General features: G+C 38.8%; 1 protein-coding gene and 1 pseudogene across 2 annotated transcripts in view; one reads left to right on the top strand and one right to left on the bottom strand.

Annotated features, from left to right (window-relative positions):
• YLPM1 (YLP motif containing 1) overlaps window positions 1-23,411 on the top strand; it is a 74,434-nt gene that overhangs the window by 25,163 nt on the left and 25,860 nt on the right. For both annotated transcript variants that reach the window (XR_006781466.2, XM_045807810.2), the window contains exons 5-15: window positions 4,137-6,257; window positions 8,882-9,002; window positions 15,648-16,068; window positions 16,181-16,273; window positions 16,499-16,694; window positions 17,195-17,313; window positions 18,918-19,072; window positions 22,292-22,354; window positions 22,646-22,765; window positions 23,004-23,180; window positions 23,260-23,343. Coding sequence is in view for 1 of the 2 variants with exons in the window: in XM_045807810.2 (XP_045663766.2) it covers window positions 4,137-6,257; window positions 8,882-9,002; window positions 15,648-16,068; window positions 16,181-16,273; window positions 16,499-16,694; window positions 17,195-17,313; window positions 18,918-19,072; window positions 22,292-22,354; window positions 22,646-22,765; window positions 23,004-23,180; window positions 23,260-23,343 (3,670 nt within the window). In the remaining variant the exon portion in view is untranslated. The remainder of the gene's footprint in view (window positions 1-4,136; window positions 6,258-8,881; window positions 9,003-15,647; window positions 16,069-16,180; window positions 16,274-16,498; window positions 16,695-17,194; window positions 17,314-18,917; window positions 19,073-22,291; window positions 22,355-22,645; window positions 22,766-23,003; window positions 23,181-23,259; window positions 23,344-23,411) is intronic.
• On the bottom strand, window positions 13,146-14,019 carry LOC123798851 (homeobox protein NANOG-like; annotated as a pseudogene).

The following is a 23,411-nucleotide window of genomic DNA, read 5'->3' on the forward strand; positions in this document are numbered from 1 at the left end:
TGTATATTCTTGGCTCCTTTGTCATAATCTGTTCAGGTTTATTTGGGGGCTCTCTGTTCTGTTCCATTGATCTGTGTGTCTGTTTTTATGCCAGTACCAAACTGTTTAATACCATTTACGTACTACATACTGAAGTTGAACATAATTCTTCCTCAAGGTTTTAGGGTCATCATTCTATTTTCTTCTGTCACTTACAGTAGGTGCTATACTCTTCTGATTCTTTTCCTTTTTAGATGAATTCTCCCTATTGTCAGAAACTATTCCCCCCCCCCCCCCGGTATTCTAAAGGTTCATAGTCAGTTTTGTTTTGTTTTGTTTAACTAATTATACTCTGTACTTAGTGAGCTAGGCCCTTTCTGTCTGGAGATTAGAGTCTCAGCTCTTAAATATTGATGCCATTTCTTCATTAATTTTTTTTTCTTGTTTTCAGTTTTTCTCTTACTGGAACGCCTCATTAGTAGGTTTTTGGACCTGCTAGATTGATTATATTTGTCTCTTTTCTCTTTCATTTGGTTATACTTTCTAAGATACTAATCCTTTTATTGCATCTTATTTGGAGAATTTTTAAAAATTTTCTGTAATTCTTTTGGTTCTGATCCTTTTTTTATATAGCAAATTGATTAATAGCTATAGTATCTTTAAGAATCTCTGAGAATATTATTTGGTGTGTTTTTTTTTAAGTGCTCTTCTGTTTTTTGCATTATCTCTGTGTTCTCCAGATTTATGACCTTACTTACCTTTGGTCTCTTCCTTTCGTTTTGGAGACATTCTGCAAATATCTAGACATTAGAATAAATTAAGTATCCATTTATATTTAATAGTGGGGGACACAGACAAACTAATTGGAAACTCTGTGTGCATATGGGGGGCTTATCAGCTATTGTTGCTCCCACTCAGAAATTCAGGCTTTGATTTTGGTGGTAGGGCAAAGAACTGTTTGCTAATGTTAGAGGACCTTCAGATTCAAGAATTTAGGGACATTCAGCCTAAAGAAAGTCTGGTGATGGTTCTGAATATAGATTTTAATTTACATATTTTTAGCCCCCAAGTCTTATTCCTGTCTTTCATGGTATCTGAGAATTTTGACTCTCTGGGTTTCTGTGAGCAAACCAGCCCCATTTTTATTGTATCCCCTTCTACTACCAGCATTCTAAACTGCAGCTTCTTCTTGCTCCATATGTTACCACTCATGTTTGCTCTTTGTCTTCCAGATTTTAAAACAAAATTCCCATTGCCGGTGGTCCCCTTTCTGTTTATAATGCGTTTATGTATATTGAAATTCCTTGTGATGACTGTGTGGTGTCAGTTTGGCTAGGCTATAGTACCTTTCCCAGAGCTCCCTTATATGTTTCTGATTAGGGTGGGTCACAAGGGAGATTTTTGCATCTGACGTGAAATATTTACCCCTGGACAACTGAAAAAAGATTCTTACCTATTCCCCCAAAAAGGATATAAAGTTCCTTTTTTGTCTTTAGAGAAATCTTCATTCTTCTGGCTGGTTCACAGTCTCTCTTTGATACTCTGTATTTAAACTCTGAGATATAAAATTAACTATTATTGATACATCTTATGTTAGATGATAAAGAAGAAAAATCAACCAAAGATATTTGACTAATACATATGTATATATTTAAACATACCAAATTACGGTCATAAAGTGTTACAGTCCTTTCTGCAACTGGTCATGTAACCATAGTTAGTATTTATAATTACTTTCCTTCTTCCACTGCCCATTTTGTAGTCCCTTTGTTCTCAGCATGCACCTCAGGTGGTCCTGGTTTTTTCCTGGTGGAGTGACCCAAACCTTCATTCTTGAAGGGTCTGGGCTGTTGACGGTCCTGTCTGAATTGAGTTATTGTAATTTTTTATTGTCTTTAATCACAGGACATGGAAGTGCTAAGAGGTGTTCTAGAGGATCTCCATTCCAGACATAGTCCTCCTTACCCTCATTGTGCAGTAGTAACCCAGTTTCCCCTTGCAGCTCAGGACCAATCACCCCCAGCCAGTACGGTAACTCCGTTCTTCGCCTTCTGATTCAGAACCCAAGGTAGCCAGGTGGCAGTCTCAACTTGAGTTTAATGGAGTTACTGTTGTGTCCCCTGATGGGAGCATTCCTCCCTTTGAAACTAAGACTTCTAGACCAGCTAAACTTGACGTCAACAGGGATAGGAAAGAAATGTTTTATCAGAAAATGAATTTATTATTCTTCATTGATTTCCCAAGCAAATAAGAGAAAAACTCTTCTCTTTCTCATTAAAAACATGAAAGGTATCACCATCCATTTAGGCCTAAGCCAGAAACCTTGGAATCATCCTCAATTCTTCCCTCTTGTCATCATTGTAATCTCAGCTATTAGAAAGTCCTATCCATTTTACCTTTCTTCACATCTCTTACTTTTATCTCCTCTACATCCTCATGTCAGTCACTGTCTTAGAACAGGCTTCACTTTCATTCACCCAAATTGTAGAAACAATCAACAGTAAACTTTTCCCACCTATCCATCTGCTACTCTTCTGCTAGAGCAAGCTTTTAAAAATCAGACCATCTGTAGTGGCTCTAAGTCTCATTAAGTAATTCCCAACTTCTTACCCAGCTGAATTAATTCATCGATGGTAACAAATCCAAAGTCACATGCTTTAATAAATGTAGAGGTTTATTCTTTCTCAGCACTTATGTGATGGCTGTACAATGTCAAGAATCTAGGTTCCTTCTAATTTGTTACTTTTCATCCCCTAGTATATTGCCCTTATCTACATCATCCAAGATGCTTCACCACCATTGTCAGAGCCAGTATGAAAAAGGAAATGGTGAAGAGGAAGATGTGCCCTTCCCTCGAAGGGTATAACCCAGAAGGATGTGCTGGTCATTTTCACTCTCAGCCCATTGGCCAGAGCATGGCTCCAAGTTCTAGCTGCAGGAGAATTTGGGAAAGAGAGTCAGTCTTTAGTTTGGCTAGCTTTTGTGTCCAGCTACAAATGAAGAGGCTCAATTACTGTAGGAAAAGGGGAAATGGCTATTGGAGGAGCACCAGTAGTCTCTGCCGCCCAAGGCATACAAGGTCTCCTGGAGGTTGATTCTTGCCTACTCTTTACCTTGTCTCTTAGTTCCCTCCCTTTCCACTCCTTTCCTGGCTCTCCCTACTCTGTCTCCTCTTTGCTGCAGCCGTGCTGAGCTGTTTGCACTTCCAGACATGCCGTGCTGATGTGTGTTTCTCTGCCTTTCCTCACAGTGCTTCCTTACCCGTAGATGTCCTTGCCACCCATTTCCCTTATCTCCACTACACTCCGTTAGCCTGGCCTCAGAGAATTTGTCTTTCAAGACTCAATTTAAGCATCATCTATTGTATAATACCGTTACTGGACAGCAACCCCCCCCCACCCTGGTAGAATTGACCATCCCCTCCTCTGTTGCCCGTGTTACATGCAGATAGACTTCTGTCATTGCACCTTTGGGGACTTATTTACACTTAGATTCTCTTTCTCCTCAATTGTAAACCCTTTGAGGGCAACAGACGACAGTTTATTTGGATATCCCTTGGATGTACTACATACTAAAAATTTGCAGAATGAGCAAGTAGGTCCATAACAAATTTTCAGGGCACTGTCCAGACTTTAGAATGTCAGGGTGCACTCTTAAGATATAGCTGGCTACTGCCTTTTTGAATTTTTGTCAGTCCAGATGATAATGTTAGTTCCAACAATATTTGTAATCATCCTACAGTATCTTACTGATTGTTTTCTATTTAGTTTGTAGTTATATTTTAATTCTGAAAGTACTCTCAGAATTAGTTGTGGCATTTTTTTCCCCATTAAAAATGAGTGGACTTTTCTGTCTACTAAGTCACAATGTTTATCATTGCTTTTTAACAACTTAGTATATCAGTGACTTGCTGCAGGAGATGTTTTGGAGTGAATTACAATAATACTGACATGATTTCCAAAGCCTGTCCTGAGACCTTCTGAGCACTGCCACTTTAGTGTACTGATTCTAAGATAGATGCCTCAGGATTTATATGATGACTGAAAGAGTCATTTTTGTAAACAGATTCTAAGGCACGATTGCCTTAAATATTCTTACATGGAGAATATTTTTTTCTGCTTTACTGTCTTGAGTAATATCTTTTGTTTTACTTGTAGATTTGATGGTCCTCGAAGATTTGAGGATTTAGGGTCAAGGTGTGAAGGACCGAGACCCAAAGGGCCTCGTTTTGAAGGAAATCGCCCCGATGGGCCAAGACCCAGATATGAAGGTCACCCAACAGAGGGCACTAAAAGCAAATGGGGAATGATTCCCCGGGGGCCAGCATCTCAGTTTTATATTACCCCCAATACATCCCTCAGTCCTCGACAGAGTGGACCACAGTGGAAAGGCCCCAAGCCAGCTTTTGGACAGCAACATCAGCAGCAACCTAAGTCACAAGCAGAACCTCTTTCAGGAAACAAAGAACAATTAGCAGACACCAATAGTAACCAGCAGAAGAATTTTACAATGCAGTCAGCTACATTTTCCATTGCTGCAGATATAAAGGATGCCAAGGCGGCTCAGTCACATGAGAATCTAAGCGACTCTCAACAAGAGCCACCTAAAAGCGAAGTCTCGGAAGGGCCCATAGAGCCTTCTACTTGGGACCAGAATTCTCAAAGTATGGAGACTCAAATGGACAAAGCCCAAGCTGTTACTCAGCCTGTATCCCTTGCAAATAAACCTCTACCTTCTCAATCTGCTTTTCCCTCAAAACCAGGGGGGATGGAGGGAGGAGCAGCAGTGACAACGTCATCATCATTAACTGCAGATAATGATTTTAAACCTTTGGGTATTGGTCTGCCCCATTCAGAAAACAGCCAAGAGAAAGGGCTGCCTCGGCCAGATAACAGAGATAATAGGTTAGAAGGCAATCGAGGCAGCAGCTCATCTTACAGAGGTCCTGGGCAAAGCAGAATGGAAGACACACGGGATAAAGGACTAGTAAATAGAGGCCGAGGCCAGGCACTCGGCCGTGGCCCAGGGTTGGTCAAGCAAGAAGACTTTCGTGATAAAATGATGGGTAGAAGAGAAGACAGTCGAGAGAAGATGAATAGAGGAGAAGGAAGCCGAGATAGAGGGTTGATGAGGCCAGGAGGCAGTCGGGAGAAAGTGCCAGGTGGTCTGCAAGGCAGCCAGGACAGGGGTAGAGCTGGCAGCCGAGAAAGGGGACTACCTCGGAGGGCTGGCAGTCAGGAGAGAGGACCTCCTCGAAGGGCTGGGAGTAGAGAGAGAGTACCACCACGAAGAGCCGGGAGTAGGGAGAGGGGACCACCTCGAGGGCCTGGCAGTAGGGAAAGGGGACTGGGAAGACCAGATTTTGGTCGTGACAGAGGTCCATTTAGACCAGAACCAGGAGATGGTGGGGAAAAAATGTATCCATATCACCGAGATGAGCCTCCTAGGGCTCCATGGAACCATGGAGAAGAGAGAGGGCATGAAGAATTCCCATTAGATGGTAGAAATGCTCCAATGGAACGAGAAAGACTCGATGATTGGGATAGAGAAAGATACTGGAGAGAATGTGAACGTGACTATCAAGAAGATACACTAGATCCATATAACAGAGAGGACAGGTTCTCAGCACCACCATCTCGATCTCATGATGGAGATAGACGAGGCCCTTGGTGGGATGATTGGGAGAGAGATCAGGATATGGATGAGGACTACAACAGGGAAATGGAGAGGGACTTGGACAGGGATGTGGATCGGATTGGAAGACCCATGGATATGTATGATAGAAATTTGGATAATGAGTGGGACAGAGATTATGGGAGACCACTGGATGAACAAGAATCACAGTTTCGTGAACGGGATATTCCATCTCTTCCACCTTTACCACCCCTCCCACCTCTTCCACCTTTGGATAGATATCGGGATGATAGATGGAGAGAAGAAAGAAATCGAGACCATGGGTATGATCGAGATTTTCGTGATAGGGGTGAGTTGAGGATCCGAGAGTATCCAGAAAGAGGAGATACATGGCGGGAAAAGCGAGATTATATCCCTGACAGAATGGACTGGGAAAGAGAACGGTTGTCAGACAGATGGTACCCATCTGATGTGGATAGACATTCCCCCATGGCGGAACATATGCCCTCCTCACATCATTCTTCTGAAATTATGGGGTCGGATACAAACTTAGACTCTGACCAAGGCCTTGGAGGGGTAATGGTTCTCAGTCAGAGGCAGCACGAAATCATTTTGAAAGCTGCACAAGAACTGAAAATGCTTCGGTAAGTTGACTACTTAAGATCATTTCTTTTAGTCAAAACCACGTTCAGACTGCTCTTTTAAAGTGATGTGATTATTTGAATGGAATAATTTTGCTTCAAGTTCTTATCTTGTAATTTTAATTTGTAACCTGGCCATTCAGTGCTGTTTTAGGGTTAGGATATGTATTTAGGAACTATGTTAATTGTAAGCTTATGTCCTGAAATGTGAAAATTTTATAGCCACTCTTGGCTTTTATAGATGTGTTGCTGACATACCATATACTTGTGCATGTTTCAAGTGTCAAACTTCAACTCTCCAGTGCTCTGGACTTGACAGAGCTCATCTGTAACATTTTTTTTTTCCAGGAGGCATTTTGTTCTTTGGTATTAGATCTGATAGACTTCATATTCACTAATCTTTGATAAAACTCTGGAAAGTGCTGTAAGGTTTTTCTCTGTTGAAGCTAAGAATGGTTTACCTGAAAGCGTCCTCAGATTTGTCTAACCATTGATACTTTCTCTCTGGGGTGTTTTATCTTTCCTTATAACTAGAAGCAGATATCTCCACTTGAGGATGTTACTTGTTTCTGCATAATCAAATATTTTCTTTGTGAAATGGAGACTAGAACTTGGATTTCTTGATTTACAATCATCTAACTATGTACAAATACTTACATAATGCTTCCCAGGTAGTAGCAATTAAAAAAAAAAAAAAAAAGCTAACATTGCATGCTTACTGTGTGCCAGGAACTGTACTGAGTACTTTGTATATATTCATTTAATCCTTAAACCAACTGTTTCCTAAGATAAGAATTTAGGAGTCATTGATAGATTGTAAGCTTTTTGAGTAATTTCTTAGGAATTAACAGTGTTTTGAGAAAATAAATTAATGATTAGGTTTTGATATATTCCAGTGTATTATGTTTCCTTCATTTTTCAATTCTGGTCTACATTTGTGTATTATACCAATTGAAATTATAACTGAAGCTTTATGACTCGGAAAGTATAATGAGGAAAAATACCTGTAGGTCAAGGTGAGAGATCTGGTACCTCAGGCAGCACAGCAGATTTCTGTCTATAGAAGATATGCTCTGAGGGATTGGACTCTTCCAGATTACTCGTGAAGAAGATGTAAAAGCATGCTAGGGAACATTTAGTTACTATACTGTTCACTTTTTAGTTAGAGACACCTTTAATTTAACCCCCACTGTGTGCTGGGCACTGTGCTAATAATAATTTAGTGTGTACTATCTCAGTCCTCCTGTCTCAAATCCTTTTATCTCGAAGGCCTGCAAAGATAAGTAGATGTATCCTCCTCGTATCCTTGCTTCACAGATGACACTAAAGCTCAGAGAGGTTAAGTCTGCTTGGCTAATCAGTGGCAAACCCAGAATTTGAGTGCAGTCTGTCCCACTCTAAAATCTGTTTTGTTTATGGAGAACACCAGGCTGATTGGTGTTGCCACGCTGCCCAGGTTTCTTATCCTTTTCTTTTTAAAATTTCCTTTTCATCCATTATTGCTTTATATGGAAATGCTGAATAAAAGGTGCTTCTTCTTCACTGTCCGTTTTTATAAAGCTCTTTCTAGGCAACATTAAACATAATTAAAATATATGAAATGATGGGTAAGAATTGTCATAGTTGAATACCAGTAAGCTATGTTGTATTGGTATAAAGTCATAATATGATTTCTATGAGGCAGAAAATAAACTTTTTATGTATTTGACCCTCATTTTGTGTCTATTTGAGTCACTACACCCAATGGGGGGAAAATTGTAAAAGGTCTGAAGAGGTTATAGTAGATGTTACACCTGTTTAAGGTGGGCATTGTAAGGAAAAGTTTAAAAAAAGAGAGGGGAGGGGGGATTTGACCAGAGATTTGAAGAAAAGCATGAAGAGTTATAGAATTACTCTTTAGGAATATGAAATGTCATTTTTAAAGGTATAGAATGACATTTGTTCTCACTGTATACAGCAGGGCCATAAACTAAAATATGCACAAGAACCAGACAGGTAACTAAAGTGAGTGAAAGTGGGCCAGTATAACTCTACTTACTGAGCGTGGTGAGGATTGTGCCAAACTGATTGATCTAAAGTGGACAGCCACTACTCCAGTCAGTTCATTGTTGACATGTGGGAACGTAGGCCCATTGTTACCCAATCCCTTTAAAATCTGAATTTATATGTGAAATATTTTGCTTTGTAAATAATGGCAGCTAAGTCAGATTTTAAAAACTGATGTGAAAGCCAAATTAAAAAAAAAAAAACTTTCTAGGCCATATTTGGCCACCATTTTGCAACCTCTGGTCTAGAGCCTTGAACAGAAAACATAGCGAGAGAACTTTTTGTTCAGTGAAAGAAGAACATGACAAATAGATGATTTTTTAGAATAGGCTAACGAGGCAGATTGAAGACTCTGCCCCTGAAGACCCTTAATAATGTGTAGTCATGTATAGGTTGCAGATGACTGGTCAGTTAGCTGTATGAAGGCAAGAGAGTGTTACCCTGCCCGTGCTCCGTGGCCCTGTAGAGGGTTTTAGAGCAAGGCTTTTAGGTCTCTTTTTTGTTCTCTGATACCAATTGTAGTCACTTAGGAATGGAGTAAACATGCCTTAATGTACCATGGCAATTTTATTTGTTCACAGGGAACAGAAAGAACAGCTTCAGAAGATGAAAGACTTTGGGTCGGAGCCACAGATGCCTGACCATCTGCCGCCCCCGGACGCCAGGTTGCAGAACGCATCTTCAAGGCCTGGAATGTACCCGGTATGGGAAAATGTGTGCTCAGGAAATGCAATGATTCCTACTTTGTATGTTTGGATGTTGTTTGCTTTTTTTTTTTTTTTCTATTGTAGTAAGAGTAAATTTCCTCTATAAAAAATGTAAATTTGGGGAAAGTAAAAAGCTAATGGTAACTGACCTTTGAAAATCTTTTAAATGTGGTCAGAAGTGTGACAGATGCATTTTCCCCCTAGGTTTTGATAAGTACACCAAGCACACCTGAGCCACATGGCTTCATGTTCACAAAACATTAGAATTTTCCTCATCATCTCTTGTTCAAATAGTCCTATTTTCATCTGGGCAGTGCAGGGGCTCCCCATGAACCTTGTTCCTGTAAGCCTCCTCGTCTCCCCACCTCCTCGGGCTACTGGTTCCTCAGCCACAGAAGTGATCAAACATATGCCCCAGTTCAGGCAGTAAAGTTCTGTTAAAGACTTGTTTGATCAAGTTCTCCCTTTGTTTTGCATTTATTTTTGTTGTTATTTGTTGTTTTACCTTTAAGCCAGTGATGGGCTTTAAAAATGTTGTCATGCAAATAACTTTATAACAACACAGTGAGAGAAAAAAGACTCAAACCATTTCATGAAGTTAACTCTTCATTTTTCAATGTTCCTTTTCATCCTGGTCTACCACATAACACTCATACATAATTGTTAACACCAACGGCCACCATGATGTCTCATCTCCCCACTCGTGTGTGCATCCATCTGCACCTGGGTGTCTCCTGTCACTCAGCATATTCAAAGTGGAGCTCATTATCATTCTCCGTTAAACTTGTTCTTTCTCCTCACCATCACCTAGTCACCCAAGCTGCAGACCTGAAACTCAGCCTTAACTCTTTCCTTTGTCCTGCCCTTCCATATCCAGTCATTCTGTTGATTGATTTTACTACCTTTTTAATATTATTCAAATACACTGTCCTGCGCTTCCCCACAACCTCCGTTCTAGCCTTCATCAGCTCTTGCCTAGATTATTTCAGAAATGTCCTCGTTCATCTCCCCATCTCACTCCCCTCTGACCCATTCTCCATTCTGCTGCTAGAGTGATTATTTTACTGTATTTCAAATTTTTGAGGTATAGTTTACGTATCATAACTCATTTTAAGCCTATATAGGTTTGAGTTTTGTTTTTTTTTAAGATTTTATTTATTTATTTGACAGAGAGACAGCCAGCGAGAGAGGGAACACAAGCAGGGGGAGTGGGAGAGGAAGAAGCAGGCTCATAGCGGAGCAGCCTGATGTGGGGCTCGATCCCATAACGCCGGGATCACGCCCTGAGCCGAAGGCAGACGCTTAACCGCTGCGCCACCCAGGCACCCCCTATAGGTTTGAGTTTTGACAAAGATGAAGAAGAACAAAATTTCCATCACCCCAAAAAGTTCTCTAGTGCCATTCTGTACCCCTACGCTTCACTGATGGGACTTCTGGCCAAAATGGACATGCAAAAACATAAATCTCACTATGTTGCATGTGCCCTGGCTTTAGAATGCTGCCCTATTCCCCCATGGCTTTCAGGATAAAATCTAGAGCTCTTCGCATGACCTTTTATGTTCTTCCTGAATTGGCCGGACCTCCGCTTACCATTACCATCACTCTCCTACACTCTACTTTCCTTCCACATGGAGCTTCTTACAACTCTGAGGTGTGCCAGGCTCTTACCTCTCCATCCCTTTACACATGCATGTTGTTCTCTAAAGCCAAAATTTCTTTTCTTTCTCTTCTTACCCCCTTCTCCAACTAGTTCATTCTTGATCATTTTTTAGAACTCAGCTCTGTATCTTCTCTTCCACTTGTGTAAGATGGTTGCCTTCACATGTACCCCTGTAACACCTTGTACAAGCCTCTGTCATAGCCATTATCCTTTCGTATTTTGTCTGTTACCTTGTCTGTCTTTTCTTCTGGACAGTTCATGGGGCACCTGGGTGGCTCAGTCGGTTGAGTGTCTGCCTTTGGTTCAGGTTGTGATCTCAGGGTCTTGGGATCGAGCCCCACATCGGGCTCCCTGCTCAGTGGGGAGTCTGCTTCTCCCTCTGTCCCTCCCCCTGCTTGTGCATGCGTGCTCTCTCACTCTCTCTCTCTCAAATAAATAAATAATTAAAATCTTTAAAAAAAATAATCTTAAATTCCCAAAGTGGGATACTTCCGTTATAGAATAAGGACATTTTTAATGATTCCTGGAATACAGCCAGTGGCTCTCGAAAAAAGTTGTAGAACATGCATACTAGAGCCTTGCAAGTGTCAGCTACTTAATATTTTTGGTAGATTTAATAGTTTTAATAAAATGTTTTAATATGCATTTTTGATAATTAGTGAACATGAGTTTTTTTCCATATTAATTGTATTTCTTCTTGTAAAAATTTTATTTTGTTCTTTACCCATTTATCTCTTTGACTCTTGAGGTTTTTCTTACCAATTTATATTATTATTCATGTAGGTAGTAATCCTTTCTCATATAAATACTGTAAGGATGTTTTGTTTAATGTATCTATTGCTTTCACTGTGTAGTGTGAAAAAAAGACTTATTTATAGACATAGTCCCAAGAGTTCTTAAGGTATTTGAAACAGGCCTGGATAGCTCCAGACACAATAGTTTTTGTCTTATGTTGGCATTTTCTTGAAGTTTAAAATGCCATAATCGAATGTGTACCCTTAGATAGTAACCCTTTGTCTTTAACTGTAGCTTGTAGTGATCTCTAGTTAAACAGCGTTCCTTATGTGTTGGCCAAATCCATTTTGTTACTCAAAAAGTTTGTTTTTAAAGTACAGCCCATACATGAGTAGATATGTAAGTAATATATATTGTTGTCTGGTCTATATAAGGGCTAAAATAGTTGTCAGTGAAGAACAAACAAACCAGAAACAACGAACTAAGAGAAAAGTGTAGTGAGCATTTGAATCAAACTTACAAAGATGAAAATAAAATTTGACAGTTGTTCCATGATTCATTGTTTGCATGTATCATGGAGCACTGCATCAAAAGCTAATGATGTACTGTATGGTGACTAACATATCATAATAATAAAAAATTTTTTTCACAGTTGGGTTTCAATATTGAATAGATAGGACCTATCTGTCAAGAGGTTCTATCTCTTTAATACACATTTCTGTTGACATTTGGTGATTGCTTTGGGAAAACAAATGTAAACGTTGCATGCTACAGTGGCACTTCCTCTTGGAGAGGTTACTAAATGTCCTATTCAGTTTCTTTGTTTTGTTGTTTCCTGGTGTTGATGTTGTATGTTGGTACCAATCTTGCCACAAACTACTCTTGTCAACCAGACAACTGAATAGAAATGAGAAGGCTAGCTAGAGTTTCTCTCACTGTAAATTCACTCTTCTTGTAGAGATAGGTCACCAGAGTGAGAAAGATATAGTAGAGATTCTTAACCAAGTGGTCAACATCAGAATTATTTGTGGAGGTTTTGTTTTTAACTAATGCTAGGATCTCCCCCCTACAAAAATTCAGTAGGTGTGGGGTGGACCTGGGACATTTATATCTAAGTGGCTAACTCCCTAACTTTTTAGGAAGGAGAAAAAAGAGAGGGTGGTACATTGCGGGGGAGGGGATGATAGTGTTGAGGACAAGTTTTTTTAAGTGGGAATTTTATTCGTACTTAAACCTATAAACCAACCAACTGGTACTATTATCATAATACATTAAAATACAAAACATCCTTCTACAAATACTAGAATAATGAACAAATTAGGAGTTATAGTAAAACAACACAAGGGGCAGAGGAAATTCATGAAGCACGTTATAACTTAACCCTTCACCATAACAATTGAGATTATTAACAAGTAAAGCCTCACAATGTCAGAAAATACAAATAATCCTTCATCACACTCCTTTGTATTTTTACTTTCTATTCTTGAGGTAAGAATCTAGAGCCTAAAGACATCAAATTAGTGTTGTATCTAGTTATCTATAGCCAGAAACATGCTGTGTTGTTCCTAGCAGCCAATGCTACTGAAACCTCTTTGATGAGACTCTATTCGTACCCCCTCAATTGACATGATAAGCATAGTGAGAAACAGAATATCAAGGCAGAGATACAGGACCCTAGAAGACAAATCCTGGAAGAGGTAATACAGCCACTCCCCAAACTGAGATCGAATAATAATATACTTGTCACACATCTTCAGGCTGTATGTTCACAGAGTCATTTGGGAATAAATCCATTACTTACTGGGTGCTAAGATACTTAGCAGTTTGCTGTATTACACTATGGCTTTCCCCAGCAGTTTCTAAGGTAGACTCCACATTGCTGACCGATGTTGGCTGGAACTGGATCTGGGGCTACAGGGATTCCTCTCCACAGTTGTGGAGCTCATTGTGCCAGGTCTGGTTGTTCCAGGCTTGGGGACACGAAATCTGACTGTTGCAGGAATGGTTGCTCCATATTGAAAGGTTCCAGGAGTGTTCATCAGTTATCCCTGGTGATTAGAAGAGAAGCCTGGGTGTTCTGTTGTTGCTGAGCTGTTCTGAGTCACACTGTTGCTATTTGGCCAGTTCTCTTTCTGCCACCTCTTACATTTCATTCTCTGGTTCTGGAACCAGGTCTTAACCTGCTTATAGCTAACGTTCAGAATGTTGGGAATTTCTTGGATCTGCTGGAGACTGAGGTATTTCTGTCTCTGAAATCTGTCACTGGGTACATATAGTTGGGTCTGAGAGAACAGGGTTCTGTTCTTCTGTTTCTTGCCCAGGGCCATGTCTTCCTTCTTCACTGTTCTTTCCTCTATAGAAGCGGGTAGTAGTTTTACTCTGGGACTGGTGGAAGAATCAGGCTGTCCTGAATAAGCAGATCCATGGAGGGAGGAAGAGGAGAGACGGTCTCCATGTGGGGTGTCTCAGCAGATGACATTTGCAAGGATGCATAATTTTCTTCAGGCCCATAAATATCAGGCATTGGAGAAGAGTCCCTAGAATTGGGTGCTTCAGGGCAAGGTGGACATTGGGGCTGAGCTGGGTCTGCACTCCTGTTGCTGAGTTGAAGGTAGAGGGAAGAAAAAACAAAGAGTGAGATTGGTTTAAGATTTTATTTGTTTATTATTTGAGAGAGAAAGAGAGAGAGAGAGCAGGCAGAGGGACAAAGGGAGAAGGAGAGAATCTCAGTCTCTACTTAGCGTGGAGCTTGACGTGGGGCTTGATGCCATAACCCTGAGATCATGATCTGAGCCAAAATCAAGAGGGGACGCCCAACTAACTGAGCCATCTAGGTGCCCAAAGAGCAAGATTGTAAGAAAAGCCCTAGGCTTATGTATCTAGGTGGGAGAGCTTAGAGAATTATTATCTCCAGATGTAAGAATATCAGATGGGAGGAAGTGGGTCACCACCACAATAGCAAGAGCCAACCAGCCCAATCTAGCAAAAGGTCGAAGACAATTTTTTTTCCTTTTTCTAAATAACCAAATTGAAGTATAATTTACATTGCATAGAATTTGCCCATTTTAAGTGTGTGATTCAGTGATTTTTAATAAATTTTACCAAGTTGTGCAGTTGTCACCATAACCCAGTTGTAGAACATATTTATTATCCCAGTAAGATCCCTTTTGCCAATTTGCAGTTTGTCCTCATTCCTACCCCAGGTTCCAGGCAACAATTAATCTGCTTTTTGACTCTGTAGATTTGCCTTTCTGGGCATGTCATTTAAATGGAATTCATACAAAATGTGGTCTTTCATGTTGTAACATGAATCAGCACTTCATTTCTTTTTATTACCAAGTAATATTCTATTGTGTGGAGATACCATGTTTTGTTATCCATTCACCAATTGGTAGACATTTGGGTTATTGAATAATGCTGCTGTGAATACTTGTGCAAGTCCTTGGGTAGATATGTTTTTCTTGGATAGACACCTAGGAATGGAATTGCAGAGTGTATGGTAAATTTATGTTTAACCTTTTGAGCAACTGTTAAGCCATTTACCAAAGTGGCTGTACCATTTTACATTCCTATTAGCAATCTAAGAGGGTTCTTGTTTCTCTATATTCTTTTTTTTTTTTTAAGATTTTATTTATTTGACAGAGAGAGACACAGCGAGAGAGGGAACCCAAGAAGAGGGAGTGGGAGAGGGAGAAGCAGGCTTCCCACTGAGCAGGGAGCCTGATGCAGGGCTTGATCCCAGGACCCTGGGATCATGACCTGAGCTGAAGGCAGACGCTTAACGACTGAGCCACCCAGGCGCCCCTGTTTCTCTATATTCTTGCCATCATTTGTTAATGTTTTATTAACTGTAGCCATTCTACTGGGTATGAGATGGTATCTCATTATGGTTTTAATTTGTATTTCCCTAATGACTAATGATGATAAACATCTTTTCAAGTACTTATTCTGGTATCTTCTTTGGAGAAATGTTCAAATTTTTTGCCCATATCTTTTTTTCTATTGTTTGTCTTATCATTAAGTTCTAAAAATTTTTCATATTCTAAATACAGGCCCTTTATCAGATACATGGATTTGCATATTTCTCTCTGATGTTGTATTTTAAAACACAAAAAGTTTTTTTTGAGTGACTCCAGTTTATCAACTTTTTCTTTTATGGACGGAGAATAGGATTTTAATTTCTACTGATGTGTGTGAAAACATGATGGTATGCTTATCCACTAAAGCATTTACTCTGTTCTCCAGCCTCCAGGGTCCTATAGACCACCCCCTCCTATGGGTAAACCACCAGGTTCAATTGTAAGGCCTTCTGCTCCACCAGCAAGATCATCTGTTCCTGTGACCAGGCCGCCTATCCCAATACCACCGCCGCCGCCGCCACCACCTCCACCTCCACCTCCTCCTCCCGTAATAAAGCCACAAACGTCAGCTGTGGAACAGGAACGCTGGGACGAAGATTCTTTCTATGGTCTCTGGGATACAAATGATGAACAAGGACTGAATTCAGAATTTAAACCAGAAACTGGAACAATTCCATCTGCTCCAGTGTTACCACCCCCACATGTTCACCCTTCCATTCCCCCTCCTGGCCCAATGCCTATGGGTATGCCACCAATGTCCAAACCACCGCCAGTGCAGCAGACTGTTGATTATGGCCATGGCCGAGGTGAGTGACGGTGACAGGTTTGTATTTGGGATTCTCAAGAAATTGTTAGCTGCCGCTTTGTCGTCTGTAAGCTTCAGTCTTACAATGTTTTTTCCCTGATTTGGTTCACTAGATATGTCCACTAATAAAGTTGAACAGATACCCTATGGAGAAAGAATAACTTTGCGCCCAGATCCACTACCTGAAAGATCAACTTTTGAGACAGGTGAGAGTCCCAGAGAGATCAGTATTTTTTAACCTTTTAGGACCTAATTATCATGTGATTTTCCTTTTGATAAGATTATCTGGGCCTCCCTTTAATATAGTTAAAAGATTCATAAGTTGAATGTAGAACCATAACTATACTAGTTCTAAAGTTAGATGTGCACCTTTCCGCTTTTATTTCAGCCAAGGGGATGTGACTCTTCCCTTGTACTATTTGTTTTCATAGAGCACACAGGCCAGCGTGACCGATACGATAGAGACAGAGACCGCGAGCCTTATTTTGATCGTCAGAGTAATGTCATGGCAGATCATCGAGATTTCAAAAGGGATCGGGAGACACACAGAGACCGAGACCGGGATCGGGGTGTGATTGACTATGACCGGGATCGATTTGATAGAGAACGCCGACCTCGAGATGATAGGTATGTTGTAAAAAATATCTTTTGGCCAGGTGTACAAACTACCATAGGCTTAAGTTCAGGAAAAGTCGTCATATCTAGAGGAAATTCAGTAAATGATGAATTCTCCTTATACATGTGTATGTATAATTTGAAGAGGGAAGAACAGTTCCAGACCAATCTTCAGAAAACTAGATGCTCGAGCTTTGTGAGCTTTAATTCCAGAGAATTAAATGGGAGGTGGACATAGCCAGTAAGGAAAAGAAATAGTATTGTCAATAAAGGTGCAGTCATTACTTAAGTAGTAGGCAAACAGTGTATTTTTGCAATTCATGAGCTCTTTAGATGTGTGTATGCAAGGCAGATCTAAATGGAAAAGCAGAAAAAATAAATAAAAATATTGATTGTATGTAGCAACTAACTACACATGGAGAAGATTGGGCAGATAGTAATATTGCATTGTAAGACAGAGACCTCCGATTTTTTTTTTTATTTTCTAAAGCACTTCCTGTTACATCTTCTAGGACTCAGTCATATCGAGATAAAAAAGACCATTCCTCATCCAGAAGAGGGGGATTTGATAGGCCATCCTATGACCGGAAATCTGACCGACCAGCCTACGAAGGACCATCCATGTTTGGAGGTATAGCAGTGCCTTATTAACTATGAGGACGTTGAGAATGCAAACCACTGGAGATGTTTGCCACTGTAGCTATGGACTTAAACGTTCAGAATAAAATGTACTCACAGATTTTTCAGAGACGGCAGCATTATTATCAAAAATAGCAGTGTAGGGGTGCCCAGGTGACTCAGTTGCTTAAGCATCCAACTATTGATTTCAGCTCAGGTCTTGATCTCGGGGTTGTGAGTTCAAGCCTGGAGTTGGGCTCCATGCTGGGTGTACTGCCTACTTAAAAAAATTTTTTTTAATTTAAAAATTTAAAAAAAACAGCAATGTAATTAATGAAAGAAAACATAAATTGGTCTTTTGTATTATTAAAGAAATTTGGAGGGGCGCCTGGGTGGCTCAGTCGTTAAGCGTCTGCCTTTGGCTCAGGGCGTGATCCCAGCATTACGGGATTGAGCCCCGCATCGGGCTCCTCCGCTGGGAGCCTCTTCTTCCTCTCCCACTCCTCTCCCCTGCTTGTGTTCCCTCTCTCGCTGGCTGTCTCTCTGTCTGTCAAATAAATAAATAAAATCCTTAAAAAAAAAAGAAAAAGAAAAGGAAATTTGGAAAACAGAAACAAAATCAGTTAATATCCTACCACCTACCATAGCACAACTATTATAATTTTGTATATTTCTTCTCATTCTCTTTTCATGTACATATCAATGAAGTTGTAATCAAAGTGTAAAAATAATTTTTTATAATAATTTTTTATTATATTATGTTAGTCACCATACAGTACATCCCTAGTTTTTGATGTAAAGTTCCATGATTCATTACTTGTGTATAACACCCAGTGCACCATGCAATACGTGCCCTCCTTAATACCCATCACCAGCCTATCCCATTCCCCCACCTCCCTCCCCTCTGAAGCCCTCAGTTTGTTTCCCAGAGTCCATAGTCTCTCATGGTTCATTCCCCCTTCTCTTTACCCCCCTTTCTTCTTCCCTTTCTTCTCCTACTGATCTTCCTACTTCTTATGTTCCAGAAATGAAAGTATAAATATAATTTATCATACTTATTCCCAGTGATATTGTACCATATACATTTTTCTATATGTAAACCTATTTTAGTAATGGCCCTATCATATTCCATTGAGTGGATAAAATATAAAACCTTTATTGTTGGACATATAGGTTGCTTTTAGTTTTTCACCAGTATACACTTAAACTAGAAATACATACCTGTTTGTGAAAACAAGCTTTCCAAGCTGGTAACTCTTGTTCATAAAACTGTAAAGCTGAAGTTATAGACAGACTATAAAAATCACACTTGGGACTATCCAGCAAATTGTGTATTATTATTCTTCCATGTCCTGTTGCTTAACTTTTTCCTAAATTTGATACAAACAAAGATGATTTCAGTATTCTTCAGAACATTCTGTTTGCCTGAAATCATACCTAAATCTTTTTATTTTCTTGATTTTAATAGATTTATATTACTTTAAACTTTCTCTCATTAAGGTTAAAAGTGGCCCCTAAATCATCATGAATTATATTGCCTTAGCATGAGTGAAGACAGTTAAAATTTAAAATAATTACCATATAAATAGTAATTTTGTTCAACTGCTTGCATCCTAGGAGAACGAAGAACTTACCCAGAGGAGCGAATGCCCCTGCCAGCTCCTTCACTAAGCCACCAGCCACCTCCAGCTCCACGGGTTGAGAAGAAACCCGAATCTAAGAATGTGGATGACATTTTGAAACCACCTGGCCGAGAGAGCAGACCTGAGAGAGTGAGTCCTATGTAGTTGACTAGCTTTCTTGCAAATCAGAGGCTGATAGGAGATCTTTTTAATATCCTGAGCAGAATTTCTCTACTTTTCTGTGACTTTTCTGTAATATCAGATTCAAAGTGTCTTACCATCTCCAAATCATCATATTTAAGAAATTAAGAAATTAGAATTCAAGAAATTAGGGATTACTTGCTTGGCAAAAAAAAGATGTTGAAGACTTTAGAAAACAGTTCATAAGAGGTCCATTAATTGCTCCGTTATTTTGAATTAGGGGAAAGTGGATTTGGTTTTATGCCATGTGCAACAAAAAGAGGGAGAATTAGGAGACTTGATTTGCTTGTGTTTATTTTCCTAGTGACCTCCAAACGTGTATGTTCTTTTTTTTTTTTTTTTTTAAGTTTTTATTTTCATTCCAGTTAGTTAACACAGTGTTACATTAGTTTCAGGTGTACAATATAGTGATTCAGCACTTCCCTCCAATACCCAGTGCTCATCAGAACAAGTACACTCCTTAATCCCCATCACCTGTTTAACCCATCAGTTTGTTCTCTATACTTAAGAGTCTATATATTGATTTGTTTCTCTCTCTCTCTCTTTTTTTACCTTTGCTCATGTTTCTTAAATTCTACGTATGAGTGAAATCATATGGTATTTGTCTTTCACTGACTTATTTCACTTAACATTGTGCTCTTTCCATTTATGTCTTTGCAAATGGCAAGATTTCTTTTTTTTATGGCTAGATAATATTCTATTATATATATGTACCACATCTTCTTTGTCCACTCATCTATTGATGGATATTTGGGCTGCTTCTATATCTTGGCTATTATAAATAATGCTGCTATAAACACAGGGGTGCATGTATCCCTTTTTATTAGTATTTTTGTATTTTTGGGTAAACATCCAGTAGTGCGAGTGCTAGATCACAGGGTATTTGTAATTTTAACTTTTGAGGATCCTCTATAGTGTTTTCCACGGTGGCTGCACCAGTTTGCATCCCCACCAACAGTGCACACGGGTTCCTTTTCCTCCACATCCTCACCAACGCCTGTTTTTTCTTGTGTTGTTGATTTTAGCCAGTCTGACAGGTGTCAAATGTATACATTCTTAAGTTTATATTGCAAAATAGTTAGATTCTGTTTCAGTAAACTGATACTAGAGATTTCCATCAGGTATTTTGACTACATCTGACTACACAAATCACTGTTGTAAAGTTTATTTCATCTATTTTTAGTACAGTTACTCCAGCTTTCCTGTGGTTGCTCGTTTGCATGATTTATCTTTTTCATCCTTTTATTTTCAGTCTGTTTGTTTTTGAATCTAAAGTATGTCTCCTTTATACAGCACAGCATATAGTTGGATCATGTTTTTTAATGCAGTCTGACAACTTCTGCCTTTAAATTGGATTGTTTAATCTACACACATTTTAATATTGTTATTGATACAGTTAGCTTAATTCCATTTTGGGGTTGTTCAGTTGCATAGAAATACAACTGACTTTTGTATATTGACCTTATATCCTCCAACATTGCTAAACTCATTTATCTTAATTAATTTTTAGTGGATTCCCTAGGATTTTCTATATACAAGATCATGTCATCTGCAGATAGGGAAGGTTTTACTTCTTCCTTTCCGATCTGAATGCCTTTTATTTCTTTTTTTTTCCTTTTTTTTTTGCCTAGTTGCCCTGGCTAGAACCTCCAGTACAGTGTTGAATAGATGTGGTGAGAGTAGGCATCCTTGTTTATTCTTGATCTTAGAAAACTTTCAGTATTTCACCATTAAGTGTGATGTTAGCTTTGGGTTTTCAGTAGATGCCCTTTATTAGGTTGAAGAGGTTTCCTTCCATTCCTAATTTGTTGAATGTTTTTATGATGAAATGATGTTGGATTTTGTTGAATGCTTTTCCTGCATCAGTTGAGATTTTTGTGATTTTTGTTTGTTTTTTCATGTGTGTGATTTTATTCTTTTGCATGTGATTTTTGTTTTTTTATTCTATTGATAATGATATATTGATTACAGTATTTGGTTCTTAGATGTTAATTTGCATCCCTGGGATAAATCCCATTTAGTCATGGTGTATAATTCATTTTACATGTCGCTGGATTCCCTTTGCCAGTATTTTGTTGGGGATTTTTGCATCCATATTCATAAGAGATAATCTGTAGTTTTCTTGTGATGTTTTTGACAGGTTTTGGTGTTTTGATTTTAGGGCATCTGCTTGATTTGAAATGCTGGACTCACAAGATGAGTAGGGAGTTGTTCCTTCCTGTTCTGTTTTTTGGAAGAGCTTATAAAAAGTTCTTTAAATGTTTGTTGGAATTTAGTGATAAGACTATGTGGGACTCTGAGCTTTTCTTTGCAGGTATTTTTTAATTACTAATTTAATCTCTTCACTCGTCATGGGCATATTCAGATTGTTTATTTTTTCTTGAGTCATTTACAGTTGTCTGTGTCTTTAAAGGGATTCGCCCATTTCACCTAAGGTATCTAATTTGTTGGTATATAACTATTCATAGTATTCCTTTATAACAATTTTTTATTTCTGTAAAGTTGGCAATTGTGTTCCATCCTTCATTTCTGATTCTAGTAATTTGAGTCTTGTCTCTTTTTTCTTAGTCTAGCTAAAGGTTTGTCAATTTTGTTGATCTTTTCAAAGAACCAGCTTTTGGTTCTATTGATTTTTCTTTATTGTCTTTCAGTTGTCTATTTTATTGACTTCTGTTCTAATATTATTTCCTTCTTTCTGCTTTCTTCAGGTTTAGTTTGTTCTTCTTCCGGTGTCTTAAGGTGGAAGGTTAGGTTATTGATCTGAGATCTTTCCTATTAATATAGGCACTTATAGCTGTAAACTTCCTTATAAGCACTGCTTTAGCTGCATCCCATAAGTTTTGGTATTTTTATTTATCTCAAAGTATTTTCTGATGTTTAAATTTCTTCTTTGACCCATTGGTTATTTAGGAGTATGGTGTTTAATTTCCACATACTTGTGAATTTCTCAAGTTTTTCTTACTATTCTAATTTTATTCCACTGTGGTCAGAGACATACTTTGTATTATTTCTGTGCTTTCAAACTTATTAAGGTTTGTTTCATGACCTGTCATGTGGTGTATCCTGGAGAATGATAGGTCACTTAACTATAAGACCTCATTGTAAAAAAAAAAAAAAAAAAAAAAAAATCTTCCCTAGTGATTTTTTTGGTTTTTCACTGTGTTTCAGATTGTTGTTATAATGAGAGGATTGCCTGGCAGTGGAAAGACACATGTTGCAAAACTTATTCGAGTGAGTATGGGAGAGCCAAAAAATCATTTGCTTTTGTTAGTCACTTTCCTTCTTAGCAAGTAGTGTGATATTGATACACGTATTTCCCATTTGATCCATTCTTCTTGGCCCACGTGGGAGATGCTGTCCCATAAAAATTTTGTTCTGCTTAGACAAATATTTTTGCCTTTGCTTGATTTGAAACCACCAGAAGATTGAGTATTATTTGGCCATCAGAAGGAACTTTAGTGTGAGCATTCATTAATTTATTCTATAGATTCTCTTTAACTCTCTTGACTGTATGATTCATAGGATAAAGAGGTAGAATTTGGAGGACCTGCACCCAGAGTTCTAAGCTTAGATGATTACTTCATCACTGAAGTGGAAAAAGAAGAAAAAGACCCAGATTCTGGAAAGAAAGTGAAAAAGAAGGTATGGCATATTCCTCTCAGGTTGTAATCTGATTCATTAATAATATTGAAAGGAAAACATGTTCAGAGAGCAGTGTGGCTTTTTTGAAGACATAGATTTCTCTTTTTTGAACACAAACTTTAGTACTTAGGTGTGAAGGAAAGACTACAAAGTCATCTCTGTCTAGAGGCTAACCAGGGAAGAGGTTTAGGATGGTTCTTTGTTTTTGCTAACTCCATATCTCTTTGCGATATCTTAGGTCATGGAATATGAATATGAAGCTGAGATGGAGGAGACCTACCGCACCAGCATGTTCAAAACTTTCAAAAAGACTCTGGATGATGGCTTTTTCCCCTTTATCATCCTGGATGCCATCAATGACAGAGTTAGACATTTTGACCAGTTTTGGAGTGCAGCAAAAACCAAGGGTTTTGAGGTAAAAGAACTTTACAGTACTTTGTGTTATCATGTAAGTGTTACAGTTGTTTGCTTAATCACTATTCATTCTTTCTTAGGTATATTTGGCTGAAATGAGTGCAGATAACCAGACTTGTGGCAAGAGAAATATTCATGGAAGAAAACTTAAAGAAATAAATAAGGTGATTTTTGGAAACGTAGAAAGTGGTGTATTCTAAACTTCATTTTGTCTGTATGATCACCTTTGTCG

This window comes from Ursus americanus, chromosome 26 (genome assembly GCF_024610735.1).
Source record: "Ursus americanus isolate L20-20 chromosome 26, mUrsAme1.1.p, whole genome shotgun sequence".
NCBI lineage: Eukaryota > Metazoa > Chordata > Mammalia > Carnivora > Ursidae > Ursus > Ursus americanus.